Consider the following 15,041-nt stretch of genomic DNA (forward strand, 5'->3'; position numbering starts at 1 on the left):
TGGTTGTGAGCCACCATGTGGTTGCTGGGATTTGAACTCCGGACCTTTGGAAGAGCAGTCGGGTGCTCTTACCCACTGAGCCATCTCACCAGCCCCTCCTCATAATACTTTGCAACATCTTGCCTTAGAGATCAACCATAAATGATTTAAAATGGTATAAACAAAGGTTATTACCTTCTAGGTCTAAAATGAGAGACAGTAGTTATGCAATAAAAATCACAGGTTTAGGAAGAAATCTGAATCATGTTCCTGACAAAATGTGGGTCAATCACTCAGCTATATACTGTGTGTTTTGGAGCCAAATATGGAAACAGTATATAGCTGTATACAGGCTATTTGCTGTTCTATGTATGTATGTATGCATGTATGTATGTATGTATGTATGTATGTATGTATTTATTTATTTATTTATTGTTGTTGCCTGGAGACCTGAAATTGAATGAGACAATTCCTTTGCTTAACGTTAAGAGCTAGAATAGAGTTTATAAGTCAAATCAGTGTTGAGATGAGATTCTGGACTTTTCCCCTCATGGTAACTATCAAGCTACTGGGCTGTAATATGCTTTGCTGTACAAACGAAAACTTCACTTGAGATTGAGTGACTCTGTAGAATTGCTATTGTATTTGTCACAGGGCTCTCTTGCAGGAGCACTTCACCCAGTCCTGTAGAGACGATAGAGACCTCTTGGTGAAAGTCTCTCTCAGTTAAGAGTAAATCACAGTCCTCTCCCTGCTGTTGGGGACTCCCCACAATTCATAAACTCCCTGAGATTTTCATTTGTGCTTCCCTGGTGTGAAGTTAACAAATAAAAGCACTGCAGCCGGCGTGCATTTCAAATATTTACAATACTGTTCCTTCTCTCCAGACGGCACTCTAGCCATGTTCTTCTGAGAAATTAGTGTAGAGATCGAATAGCTCTCATAGCTGTAGGTGTTTCACTAAAATCCGAGTCACTTTTTCCTCCATCGTCTTCCGGAGCTGGAACTCCCAACTCTTCACCTGGAGTGCTCATACAAGAGAAGAAAGAGAGGAAAGATGCACATGCATGTGTACACACACACACACACACACACGGGGGGGGAGAGGAAGAGGGGAGGGAGAGAGAGAGGGAAAGGAGGATGAAGAGAAAGAGGGAGAGGGAGGCTTCTGAATTCCACAGAAGGGGAAGGAAGGGAAAGGAACAGTGATAGAGGAGGGGAGGAGAGACAGGAGACGTGATAACTGGCATTCCCCAGCTGCTCAGAAACAGCCTCTGACACTGGGTCACATACACTTGAGCTGAAGAGTACTTTCATATATGGTGGTTCAAAGAGAATAATGATGGCTTTTTAGAATTCTTGATGAAAGAGAAATGTGGGTAATAGTAGTCTTCGCTACTACTTAAGGTCAACCGAGACAAAGATGAAGTTCCTTTGGTGCGTGAAAGAGTAACGGTAGATAAAGTCAACTTCTTACAAACAAGAGTTATTAAATAATTTAGAGATGGTTACTGGAAATGGGCTTGTCATTTCTTTCCAAGAACTCCTTACTTTGGCCACGTGTTTACCTTACGAGGATGATCAGACCATTGAAGGACAGGCTTCAAACCTGTTAGATCTGGGGTGTTTAGACAGATGAATGTAAGATGTGAGCTGTGGACAACAGCAAGACACAGAGGTGGAGAGAGAAATCCGATGAGATCCTTCGGGTGTCCAGAGCTAGCATGCAAACATCCACTCCAACTCTGAGACATTAGATTGATTTTTGTTTGTTTGTTTGTTTGGGTTTTTTTTTTTTTTTGGTTTTTCTAAACAGGGTTTCTCTGTGTAGCCCTGGCTGTCCTGGAACTCGCTTTGTAGACCAGGCTGTCCTCGAACTCAGAAATCCACCTGCCTCTGCCTCCCAAGTGCTGGGACTAAAGGCGTGCGCCACCACTGCCTGGCTTGTTCTTAAGAGAAACATGATGATCCAGGAATTGGAATGCTGTGTGCTGAGTTTGTCGTTTGTTCTTCTCGAACTGCAGGAATCACCACTGTGCTCACCATGTCCACAGTCGTCACCGGTGTGAGTGCCTCCATGCCCCAGGTGTCCTATGTCAAGGCGGTGGATGTGTACATGTGGGTCAGCTCCCTCTTTGTGTTTCTGTCAGTCATTGAGTATGCAGCAGTGAATTACCTCACCACAGTGGAAGAGTGGAAGCAACTCAACAGGAGGGGAAAGGTATGGCTCCGCATTGAATGTCAACTCCTTTCAAAAAGTGCTAGGCTTAGTGTCTTTTCCTGTTGCTGTGATAAAATGCCCTGACAAAACGAACTTCCAGGGAAGCGGGGGGGTTTTTTGGCTCACAGTTCAGGGGTACCATCCATCACCTTCAGGGAAGTCAAGGCAGCAAGAGATTGAAGCGTCTGTTCATATTCCAGCTACCACCAGGAAGCAGAGAACAATTAATGCAAGCTGCTGCCTCTTTCTTGCTTATACAGGGTAGGCTCCTAGCCAAGGAATGGTGCCACCCACAGTGGGACTGGCTTCCCACCTCAAACAACACAATTAAGAGAGCCACCTACTGATAGGCCCAGGGTCCCATCTGGCAAGTGATTCTCAATTCTGTCAAAAAACAGCAATTAGCAGTAAACATCCCAGGGCAAAGACTAACTTCTTTAGCAAGCTTCTTACAGTTTATCAAAGTCTTGCATTAAATCCAAATGCCTTAGCAAGGGTCAAGTCAGCAGGATTGTGAGACTGTAATGTGGAACTTTAATCTTGCCTGGATGCTAGCTGCTTTCCTCAGCGTCCTCATTCGCTCTCCCTGAGGGCTCTTGTGCATAAAGGATTTTCCTCAGTATGGATTGGTCCCCTGACTCTGCCCCATTAAAAGAAGAAGGTGTTGTACAAACTACTACTTTTCTAGTTGCTGATGGTGGTAGTGATGGTCATGATGGCGGTGGAGGTGATAGCTAGAAAGTTTTGAGCATGCGCTTGCTAATGGCATTGTGCCAACACCTAAAATATTTTGGTGATTTGATTTTCATGCTAACCCCAAGAGGTCTGTCTGTGTTTTCTCGCCTTCATTTTACAGAGTAAAATAAAAGTGCAGCCAAAGTCACAGAGCTAAAGGGCTCAGAATTAGCTTTTGTGTCATGCCTGTAAAGGCTCTGCTCTCAACCAATAACGATATGTTTTGTTTTGTTTTTTTCTCTTTGTCACTTAGAAGAATACTAGAATGAAATGAGGGGTTCGTCTCTCCATAATATTCTGGCAGTGAGGTATCTTCTACCCTGTAAAATTGATCCGTTATATTGGGGGAGGGGGGCTTAGACATTTGTTTTAAGGATTTTTTTTTTTTAAGGAATATCTGTATGTTCTGAAGCATGTACCACATGTGTGCAGTGTCCACAGAGACCAGAAGAGGGCATTAAATCCCTTGGCAATGAGGTTCAGACTCCAGTGTACTCTATCATGTGAGTACTGGAAACAGAAACCAGGTCCTGTGTAAGAGCAGTCAGTGTTTTTAACCAGCTGAGCTATGTCTCCAGCCCTAAGGTTTGCAGATTGTCATATAAGTATTTGTGCATGCTTAATATTGTTTGATATTTTAATTTTTCTTTTTTTTTTCATTTTTTAATGGGTTATTTTATTTATTTACATTTCAAATGTTATCCCCTTCACAGTTTCCCCTCCACAAGGCCCCTAATCTACCCTCCTCCCTCCCCCTGCCTCTATGAGGGTGCTCCCCCACCCACCCACCCACCCACCCACTCCTGCCTCACTGTCCTAGCGTTCCCCTATCCTGGAACATCAAGCATCCACAGGACCAAGGGCCTCACCTCCCAGTGATGACAGATAAGGCCATCCTCTGCTACATATCCAGCTGGAGCCATAGGTACCCCTTGTGTACTCTTTGGTTGGTGGTTTAGTCTCTGGGAGCTTTACGGGGTCTGGTTAGTTAGTTGATGTTGTTGTTCTTCCCATGAGGTTTCAAACCCCTTCAGCTCCTTGCCCTAACTTCCCCATTGGGATACCCATGCTCAGTCCACTGTTTGGCTGTGTACATCCGCATCTGTATTGCTCTGGCTCTGGCAGAGCTTCTCAGGGGACAGTTTTATCTCATCATCATCCACTGAAACTTTTCTTCAGGTCCCCCATTTAAGTTGTGCAGACACAATCTAATCCGCTTTATAGGAGAAGCAGGATTTTGATGAAATAGAATAATTTGACAAGTGATGCACAGAGAACTGAGTTTCAATTCAGGCCTCTGAGAATAATAATTTCAGTCACTCATTTTACATCCTTTGTGTCAAAGCCCTAGAGTACCTGACTTTGTTTTGTTCCACATGCTTTTCTTTGGTTAACTGCACAAGGCCTTGGCATTCTCGAGAGCATCCTGAGGAGGATGCAGGTGTGACGACACCAGGAGCTTTCAGTTGCAGGTGATACCAGGGTGCATGCACATTACCAGTGTTCTTGTGCAGAGCCTAACTCTGCAGAACCGAGGTAGAGCCTGAGAGGCTACAGAGTTGACAAGCTCTAGGCGATGCTAAAGTCACTGGTCCATACCAACACTGGGGACATTTGAATAATCTATAGCATGAAAGACAAATGGGGGAAAATATGTACAAAGGGAAAGATTTTCTTGTTTAGCTTTTATTAATGCAGTGAGTGGTCAATGCAAGGACCAGACACTGACGTAAACTGGGATCACTTATCTATTTCTTAGACTCTGAAATATACCTTCCTGCTCTTACCTTCCACACGAATGGTTATCCCACATGAATCTTTCATTTTATTCATTATCTTATTTTTATTTTTATTTTTTTATTTAATCTTTTTTTTACAGTTCAGTTTTAATCCCCTCCCAGTCCACTTCTAACTGTTCCACATCCCATACCGCCTCCTCCCATCTCCACAACGATGTCCCAAATCCTCCAACCCCACCCCACCAGATCTCTCCACTCCATGGGGCCCTAAGTCTCTTGAGGGTTAGGTGCATCTTCTATGAGTCCAAACCCAGCAGTCCTCTGCTATATATGTGTTGGGGGCCTCATATCAGCTAGTGTATGTTGTGTGGTTGGTGGCCCAGTGTCTGAGAGATCTCACTCCCTGGGGCCCTAAGTCTCTTGAGGGTTAGGTGCATCTTCTATGAGTCCAAACCCAGCAGTGCTCTGCTGTATATGTATTGGGGGCCTCATATCAGCTAGTGTATGTTGTCTGGTTGGTGGCCCAGTGTCTGAAAGATCTCAGGGATCCAGATTAGTTGAGGCTGTTGGTCCTCCTACAGGGTCGCCCTCCTCCTCAGCTTCTTCCAGCTTTTTCCTGAATCTTTTACTGTTACTTCAATTTGTTCTTTGACAATTTTCTTCATAGATATTATATATTCTGAATACTTTCACCCCAGACTCTCTCCTATCTTCTTATCCCCACCCCCCATCTATCTCCTCTCTCCCTCTCCTCTTCAAATCTTTTCTTGACACCCATATCTGTTCATTTCATTTTGTCCCATTTAGTTTAGCAAGGGCTCTCTATATGAAACTATCTGTTGGAGTTTCCTGGGCTCAGCAATGAATATACAACTAAAGACAAGGAGTTTCCCTCTTCCAGAATCTATTAATAATCAATAGTTCAGTTGTAATGGGTAACTTCCCCATGAGCTCCCCCTTCATCCATGACTAGTTATGAACAGGGCCACTTTGCCGTGAGCCCAGTGACAGTACCCAGAATAGGTCAGCGATCATGATTGCATTTGTTCTACAGAATCCAGAGGATGGCTTTTCTCAGCCATTCACCACACCTCCCAGCTCTTCTCTCATTTCTGTCCCCTCTTCTACAGTGTTCCCTGAGTGCTTTAGGAGATAGAGTAAATGTCCTGTCCAGGCTGAGCCTTCAATCATCACTTACTCTTAGCACCTTGAGTAGCCTGACGTCTGTGTTCCCTGCAAGAAGAGAATTGTCTGATGGAGCTAAGGGTCACAGTTGCCTGTGTGTATAAACACGGGCATTCAGAAGGCAGTTTGATGCTGTGTTAATTTAAACAGTAGTAGTACATTCCCTCTCTTGAACCCATCACTTCTCCAGGAATGAGTTGTTAACATACTACAATACCATCCATGGATTTCCTCCCAAGGAATGAGCATTAAAACCAAACATAAGGTGGTTTGTTACCTCCAACTGTCACCCTGTTGTACGGGTGGTTATATCTTTCCTATCAGACTGGCTTTGTGGTTCGCAGGATTCATGGTTGGGTAAGAGAGTAGAACCATTTCTCCCTCACCAGCCTGCATAGCACATTTCAGTACTTTGAATGCTAAACAGCAGCCAGAAGGTTTTCAGCTCAGTGTCAGCTTATTTTCTTTATATCTATTGTTGTGTGCTCAGTAATAGGATCTTACACTCTAGTTGTGGTAAGAAACCAAGAGGGCTGCCAAGAACTCGTGTGTAGTTTGAGTGCCCTAGGGTGTCTCCATGAACAACTCCTATAAATGTATCCTGTGGCTGTAATTGAGATTGTGTTTAGTCAACCCACACTGTCTATGAGAATTGCCTGGCTGTGCATGATAACTTGTTCTTCTGTCATCTCTGTTTTTCATTTGGGTTACAATTAGTAGGTTTTCATATGGCTTTTTATTAACACATCCTTTACTAGGCTAATTTTCTCTGCCCTCCCGTCTTACCAGGACATCTACTACATGACTCCCATCTTTTTGTTTACTTATTTATTTATTTATTTATTTATTTATTTATTTATTTATTTATTTATTTATTTTTATTAGATATTTTCTTCATTTACATTTCAAATGCTATCCCGAATGTCCCCTATACCCTCCCCCCACCCTGCTCCCCTGCCCACCCACTCCCACTTCTTGGCCCTGGCCTTCCCCTGTATGGGGCATATAAAGTTTGCCAGACCAAGGGGCATCTCTTCCCAACGATGGCTGACTAGGCCATCCTCTGCTATATATGCAGCTAGAGACACGAGCTCTGGGGGTACTGGTTAGTTCATATTGTTGTTCCACCTATAGGGTTCCAGACCCCTTCAGCTCCTTGGGTACTTTCTCTAGCTCCTCCACTGGGGGCCCTGTGTTCCATCTGATAAATGACTGTGAGCATCCACTTCTGTATTTGCCATGCACTGGCATAGACTCACAACAGACAGCTATATCAGTGTCCTTTCAGCAAAATCTTGCTGGCATATGCAATAGTGTCTGCATTTGGTGGCTGATTATGGGATGGACTCCCGGATGGGGCAGTCTCTGGATGGTCTATCCTTTGGTCTCAGCTCCAAACTTTGTCTCTGTAACTCCTTCCATGGGTATTTTGTTCCCTATTCTAAAGAGGAATGAAGTATCCACGCGTTGGTCTTCATGGAGTACTTACTCAGCTATTAAAAACAATTAATTTATGAAATTCTTAGGCAAATGGATGTATCTGGAGAAAGGATATCATCCTGAGTGAGATAACTCAATCACAAAAGAACTCACTTGATATGCACTCACTGATAAATGGATATTAGCCCGGAAACTTAGAATACCCAAGATACAATTTGCAAAACACAAGAAAATCAAGGAGAAGGAAGACCAATGCGTGGATGACTCCCATCTTAAACCTCTTTTCATGCCCAGTGCTTTCCCCTCTGCCTTTTGCTTTTGCTATCCCTCCTCACTTAGAGCAGGTCAGCCTAACAACATCCCTTTCCTTTTCCTGGCTTCCCAAGGCACTCCAACTTAAACAAACAGAGCTAAAGAGTTAAAACTAAGGTCTGCACACGAAAGAGAAAGTGAAGCATTTGGACTTTGGGGTCTGGATTACGTCGCTTGGCCCAGTTCTCTCCATTTAACTGAGAAGATATGCAGGTATCTATACAGTTAGCTATAACATCCTTGGAGTTATACCTAGAAGTAGTATAGCTGGTTCCTATGGTAACTGGAAATCTAGTTCTCCCCCCCCTCTTTATTTTTATGTTTTGAGAAACCTCCAGATGAATTTCTATAGTTGCTTCAACCACTTTTACTTCCACCTACAGTGTAACATAAATTAATTCCTTTTTCTTTACAACATTTGTATTTACAATGATAGCTGTTGCTATCCCTCCTCACTTAGAGCAAGCCAGCCTAACAACATCCCTTTCCTTCTCCTGGCTTGCTTATTTATTTATTTATTTATATTAGATATTTTCTTCATTTACAATTCAAATGCTATCCCGAAAGTCCCCTATACCTTCCCCCTGCCCTGCTCCCCTACCCACCCACTCCCACTTCTTGGCCCTGGCCTTCCTCTGTACTGGGGCATATAAAGTTTGCAAGACCAAGGGGCCTCTCTTCCCAATGATGGCTGACTAGGCCACCTTCTGCTACATATGCACCTAGAGACATGAGCTCTGGGNGTACTGGTTAGTTCATATTGTTGTTCCACCTATAGGGTTGCAGACCCCTTTAGCTCCTTGGGTACTTTCTCTAGCTCCTCCACTGGCTGCTTGTGGACGTTGTACATCGTGGTGCGCACTAGGCTCCGCACCACGATGTACAACGTCCACAAGCAGTCTGGGTGTACTGGTTAGTTCATATTGTTGTTCCACCTATAGGGTTGCAGACCCCTTTAGCTCCTTGGGTACTTTCTCTAGCTCCTCCACTGGGGGATTAAGATGAAAGAGAATTGTAACTAAGAGGAGTGTAAAATCATCTAAATCTGCATTTTTTGTGTGTGATGATTAGGATGCTGGACACTTTTTGAAGTGACTCCTTGACATTTATATTTCTTCTTTTGTAGAACTCTCTTTACTATTATAGCCATTTTAAATTAGATTATTTGATTAATTAGTGTTTAAATTAATTAATTTGTTGTGGTTTGAATATGTTTGTTCCTCCCCCGCCCCCGCACCATAGACTAAAGTGTTTGAATGCTTGGCCCATGAGTAATGGCATTACTAGAAGGTGTGGCCTTTTGGAGTAGGTGTGGCCTTGTTGGAGGGCTTGTGTCACTCTCCAGGTGGACTTTGAGGTCTCCTAGGCTTAAGCACTGTCCATTGTAGAATTCTAACCTCCTCCTGGCTGCCTGCAGGACACAGTCTCCTACTGCCTATGAACCAAGATACAGAACTATTAGCTCCTTCTCCATGACCATATCTGCCTGCACACTGCCATGCTTCCTGTCATGATGATAAAGGACTAAATCTCTGAAACTGTAAGCCAGTCCTGATTAAATATTGTCCTGATTCATTAACTGCCTTGACCAAGATGTCTCTTCACAGCAATGAAACCCTAACTAAAACAGTGTTTTCTTAGGGTTTTGCTTTGTTTTTATTTCTTTGTGTATTCTAGAATGACTATACAAACATGTCTAGAATATCAGGCCTTAAGTTTAGGTCCTTGATCCATTTGGAGTTGTTTTGTGTAGGGTAGGAGACACAGATCTAGTTTCATTCTTTCGCATGTTGGGACCCAGGTTTCCCAGTACTGTTTCTTAGACATGCTTTTTGCTAGTGTATATTTTTTGACAACTTTGTCAAAGGCCAGGCAGCTGTAGTTAGGGAGTTATATTTGGGTCCTCTATTATATCCCACTCATCTATAACTTATCTTTGGTTCCATTAGCATGGTATTTTATTATTATGACTCTGTAATATAACTTGAAATCAAATATGATACTTATTTTGTTCAGGATTGTTTTGGCTGTTTGATCTTTTGTGCTTTTATATAAATCTTAAGGGTTTTTTTTTTCTGTGTCTATGAGAAATGACCCTGAAACTTAATTTGATTGTGGAGGTTTGAATAGGAATAGCTCCCATAGCATCATGCATTTGAATGTTTGGCCCATAAGGAGTAGCATTGTTAGGAAATGTGGCCTTGTTGGAATAGCTGTGACATTGTTGGAGGAAGTGTGTCGCTGTGGGGGTGAGCTCTGAGGTCTCCTGTGCTCAGGTCATGCCCAGTGTGGCACACAGCCTCCTACTGCTGCCTGTGGATCAAGATGTAGAACTTTCAGCACCTTCTTGAGAATTATGTCTGCCTGCATATCTTCATGTCTCCCACTATGAGGATAATGAACTAAATATATGAAACTGCAAGCCGAACCCAGCTAAATGTTTTCCTTTATAGGAGTCACTATGGTCATAGTGTCTCTTCACAGCAATAAAACCCTAACTAGGACATTAACATGGCATTGAATCTGTAGATTGGCTTTAGCTGGAGGCCATTATTATAATATCCATATCTCATGAGCATGGGGTATCTTTTCCATCTTCTAATGCTATCTTCAGTTCCTTTCTTCTAGATTTTTTGTTTTATTGGAATATAGATTTTAATGTGTGTCTATGATTTTCTAAATTTTGTCCTAGATGCCTTCCCTTCATCTTTAATTTTGTTCATTTGTGCCTCCTCTCTTTCTTCTGCTTAATTTGGCAAAGGGTTTGTAAGTCTTGTTTATCTTTTCAGAAATTCAGTTCTTAGTTTCATTGATTCTTTATATTAGTATATTTTATTTAATTCTGCCTTGTTGTTAGTTATTTCTCCCCACCTACTGTTTCTTGATTTCATTTTTTCCTTGAATTTAAGGTTTTAAGGTACATCATTAGGTTAATTCTTTTAAATCCTATTCATTTATGTCAGCACTTAGGGATATAAACGTTACTCAGGACTGCCTCCGTTGTATCCCATAGATTTGGATTTGTTGTGTTCATTTTCATTTGAATCTAGAGTTTTTTTAATGTTCCTTATTAGTTCCTTCAGTGACTCATTTATAAATAGTGTGTTGTATAATCTCTCTGAGGTTATGTGCTTTCTGCATTTTCTCTTGATGTTGATATTTAACTTTGTTCCATTGTGATAAGATAGAATGCCGGATTTTTTCAAATTTTCTATATAGTCAAGATTTGTAGTGGTAGCTATTTTTGGCTGTCAATTTGCCTACATCTTGAATTAACTAAAAGCCAAGCATCAGGGTACAGCTGTGAGGGATCTTTTTTCCTGATTAAATAAGTTGAAGTGAGAAGATCCACTTTTAATCCAGACCTTTTGAGGCGGGAGGATCTACCTTTAATCTGAGCCATACATTCTGGCAGCAGTCTATATAAAAGACACATGAAGGAAGGAAACGTTTGCTTTGTGTCTGCTGGCTCTCACACTCTCTAGCAAGTTCATTTGTTCACTGGCATTAAAGCCTACTTCTTTGAGAATCTGATGGATACTGAAGACCAGCTCAGACATCCAGCTTTTGGGGCTGAACAACTACTGATTTCTTGAACCATCTGTGGGTAGACAGCATTGTTGGATTAGCTGGATCATAGCCATTCTAATAAATTCCCTTCATATTTATGTATATGTAGGGAATTTATATACTTGTGTACACATATGTGTATTTATATATGCATGCTGATAGTAGTAGATAGATGGATGGATAGATAGATAGATAGATAGATAGATAGATAGATAGATAGATAGATAGATAAAATCATTCTATAAGTTCTGTTTTCCTGGAGAATCCTGAATAACACACTAGCATTATGACTTCATATGTGGTCTATTTTGAAGAAAGTTTCATGGGCTACAAAAAACAATGCATGTCCCTTAGTGATTAGGTGGAAAGTTGTAGATATTTGCTAAGTACATTTGATTTACTGTTTCTTCTCACTGCAATATTTCTCTGTAGTTTTTTTTTTAATTTGGGTTTTGTTGTATCTCAGTGGTCTATCTGTTGGTGATGGTCATGTATGAAAATTCTCCACTTTTATGAAGCTAAGATTAATCTGAGGCTTTATAACAAGTAGTAGTACTTTGTGCAATTTGATGCATCTGTGCATCATGTGCATCTATTTAGAATTACAGTATTCTGCTCATGGAGTGTTCCCTTACAGAGGATGATAAGACTTTACCACTTCTTATTAGTTTTGTTTTAAAGTTTCCTACCATCATAACCACTTCTATCACCACCACCAACCCCACTGTACAAACACCAACCCCACTATCATCACACACATGTGCACGCACACACACACATACACACACACACCATAGCCAGTCACCAAAGGCCAGAAACAGAGAAAACATTGCAAATGATAATTTTTTTAAAACTTTCCTTAGTGCTGAACTAAGCCCAGAAAGGAAATAGGAGGTTTTCCCTAATTCCAGATTCCAGAACCCAGTCTGTAACAGTTAGCTCTGTCTCTAGACAAAACGTGGCTTAGTTGAGTGCTTATTTGGGGCTCTGAAGACAAAAAATAAGACTATTTCTAAATCTGTTTCCATCACACAGCTCACTTACAAACATGTAAAAATAGTAGCTTTTAATAAACTGTGATCTGTGAGCTTTGATCAATTACAGGGGTAATTCTAGATTGTCGACATGAAGAAAGATAAAAGTACTCCTGTTCTGTAAAGATTAGTCTTCATAAGCATGATGAGAGCATATATTCAGATAAAAGAGTACAGCAGATGAGATGGCCCAATAGTATTCGGGGTAGGATAGAGCCCACTGATGATACTATAGCTTTTAAATACTTGAATTTGTGGTTGAATAGTATTGGCTATCCAAGGCTAATCAGTCTTAAGTTCTTGCATATTTATTTTATGTATATTCAACTTATTACAGAATTTTCCTATTCTACAAAATATAGAAGGGTGATATAATTCCAAAGTGTGGGTCCCCACCGGTTCATTAACTGACTGCACAGAGTAGTTGCCATGTCTTCTTGATTCGGTAAAAAAAGATAGTTTTAAATTGCTATGAACAAAATAGGCATTTGGAATAGATTTTACTCTGCAGCTTCCTATTTAAATTCTGAATAATTTCATCTAGAAAAGCCTCTCCATTTTTGTTCATTTTCCAACTTCCCTAAAGATCAAGAAGGATTTTATTTTCTCCAAAAAGCAATTACTAACAGCTGCCTCCTAGACACTACTTGATGCTAGTGAGAGCCACTATCTCCCATCGTAAAACTCAGAAGAAAAAAAATCAGTATAGATTTATTCAGTCACAGTTGCTATAAAAATCACTAATAATTTACATCTTCACAAAAATAAGCCAGTTTCTTTGTAGTTAATCTGGCTTTGTTAGCATCATTAGAAGCGTTTTTTTTTTTTTCTTGCTTTTTGAAGGGGTTGATTGTTGTTGGCAACAATAGGAAGACTTGTTTAGTTTTGCTTTAAAAGAACACATAAAACCTTCTCAATAACTCTTCCCCAAGTCAAGTGTAAGTAGAAAGTGACTATTACTTTGGTTTGAGACCAGAAACTGAAACAAAAGACATAGGTCTGTGCATTATTATATTCTTTCTACAGAGAAAAAAATAAGTTGGAAAGCAAATCCAGGAAGCCTATGTTGATGATCTGATAATTCGTATTCACTCATGGCTCCTAAGGCCATGGTAAGCTGTTCAGGTTACTCAGAACAAAGAGGAGTGCAAGAATCTAGGACTACTGTTTATCAGTTCAGGACTAGATTAGAAATTATTGATATTATATTCGTTTAACATTTAATTGTATGATGCCTAAATAAGTCATGGAATTAAATATAAACCATTTTATAAATCAGGCTCCCTAAGACAATGTTTTCTGCTTATTATTAAAATTATTTTTAAGTCAGATGCCAGAAGCAAAACCAGAATTCCTTATGACAAGAAAGACAAGCTAAACATTTATGGAAACTGTTTAATATCTGACTTACATTTTTCTATAGTTCCTATTTATAAAATCTTCTTTGTGCCTTACTAAAGAAAAGTCTTTTTTGACAGATATCTGGAATGTACAATATTGATGCTGTTCAAGCCATGGCCTTCGATGGTTGCTACCATGACAGCGAGACTGATGTGGACCAGACTTCCTTCTCTCTACACTCAGAAGAGGACTCCATGAGAACAAAGTTCACAGGAAGCCCCTGTACAGATTCATCTCAGATAAAAAGAAAACCCCTGGGAGGAAACGTTGGTAGAATCATCCTGGAAAATAACCACGTCATTGATACCTATTCTAGAGTTGTATTCCCCATCGTTTATATAATATTTAATTTGTTTTACTGGGGTATATATGTGTGAAGAGAACTTCTCTGTTTGTTGACTTTTTCCTTTCTTTGCAGTACTCAGGATGTTGCACGTGCTACATAAGTATTTGACCAACCCCAAACTGAAGAGGAATGTTTTATGTAAACTTCTATTCGAGTCAGGTGGTGTTGTTTATTTCCTGGATATGAGTTGGACAGTTGAACTGGGATAGAGCCAGTCATGTCTCTTGGCTTCAAGAAGATGTAAAAGATGACTGATTAACATTTATCGCAATGTTCAGAGTCTTGGGGAAATTTGGCTTTATAAATAAGCATCATAGTCATGTGTATTATAAGGGAATTTTTTTCCATCGGGAATAAATATTTTGCAACTATTTCATCTTAACACACTTTTGTAAAATTGATCTTTTTAAACTAGGGAATAAAGCTGGACTATGACAGTTATTCAAGGATAACTGATTTCTTAGTGTCTGCCAAATGACAAATAACATTGTCCTAGGGGAGAGCTTCCATCTTCAAGTGATTATGTTACACACAATTGAAAGTCCTGTAAATAGTCCCCTTCTTCTATTTCCAGTCACATTTTCTATATATTAAATTTCATATATTATGGAACCCAAAATGGGAAAATTAAACTTCACTCAGCCTTCATTTATTAAATTCACCTTCCGTCATCTATAACAGTATTTAGGATTTTGTACATGAAGTATAGGTTTCATAATTTCATTTATGTTTGTATTCATTACTTCTCTATAACAATGATGTAAGACAATGACCAAAGCAACTTTTAGAAGAAAGAGTTATTTGGTCCCACAGTTCCAGAGGGATAAGTGTCCAAGATGGCAAAGAATAATGACAGCAAGCAGCAGGCATGGTAGCAAGAATAATTCCATACTTCCTACATTTCCCTCAGCAGTGCCACCAACTTGGAACCAAACGTGTAAATACATGATCCTATGGGTGACACTCTCACTCAGACCACCACCGAGTTGGTCTAACTTCTCTTCATAATGTTCACTGGCCTACATGTCTCACACACTTTATTAACTGTTATGTAGTAAAAAGAAAAAAAGAAATTCCCA

General features: G+C 40.4%; 1 protein-coding gene across 1 annotated transcript in view; it reads left to right on the plus strand.

The window, feature by feature from the left end:
• Positions 1 to 14,308, plus strand: part of Gabrr3 (gamma-aminobutyric acid type A receptor rho3 subunit) — a 54,805-nt gene extending 40,497 nt beyond the window's left edge. The window contains exons 8-9 of the mRNA XM_021209837.2: positions 2,004 to 2,200; positions 13,694 to 14,308. Of these exons, the coding sequence (XP_021065496.1) occupies positions 2,004 to 2,200; positions 13,694 to 13,993 (497 nt within the window). The 3' untranslated portion in view covers positions 13,994 to 14,308. The remainder of the gene's footprint in view (positions 1 to 2,003; positions 2,201 to 13,693) is intronic.
• The last annotated feature ends 733 nt before the right edge of the window (positions 14,309 to 15,041 follow it).

The sequence above is a fragment of the Mus pahari genome, chromosome 12 (assembly GCF_900095145.1).
Source record: "Mus pahari chromosome 12, PAHARI_EIJ_v1.1, whole genome shotgun sequence".
Classification (NCBI taxonomy): domain Eukaryota; kingdom Metazoa; phylum Chordata; class Mammalia; order Rodentia; family Muridae; genus Mus; species Mus pahari.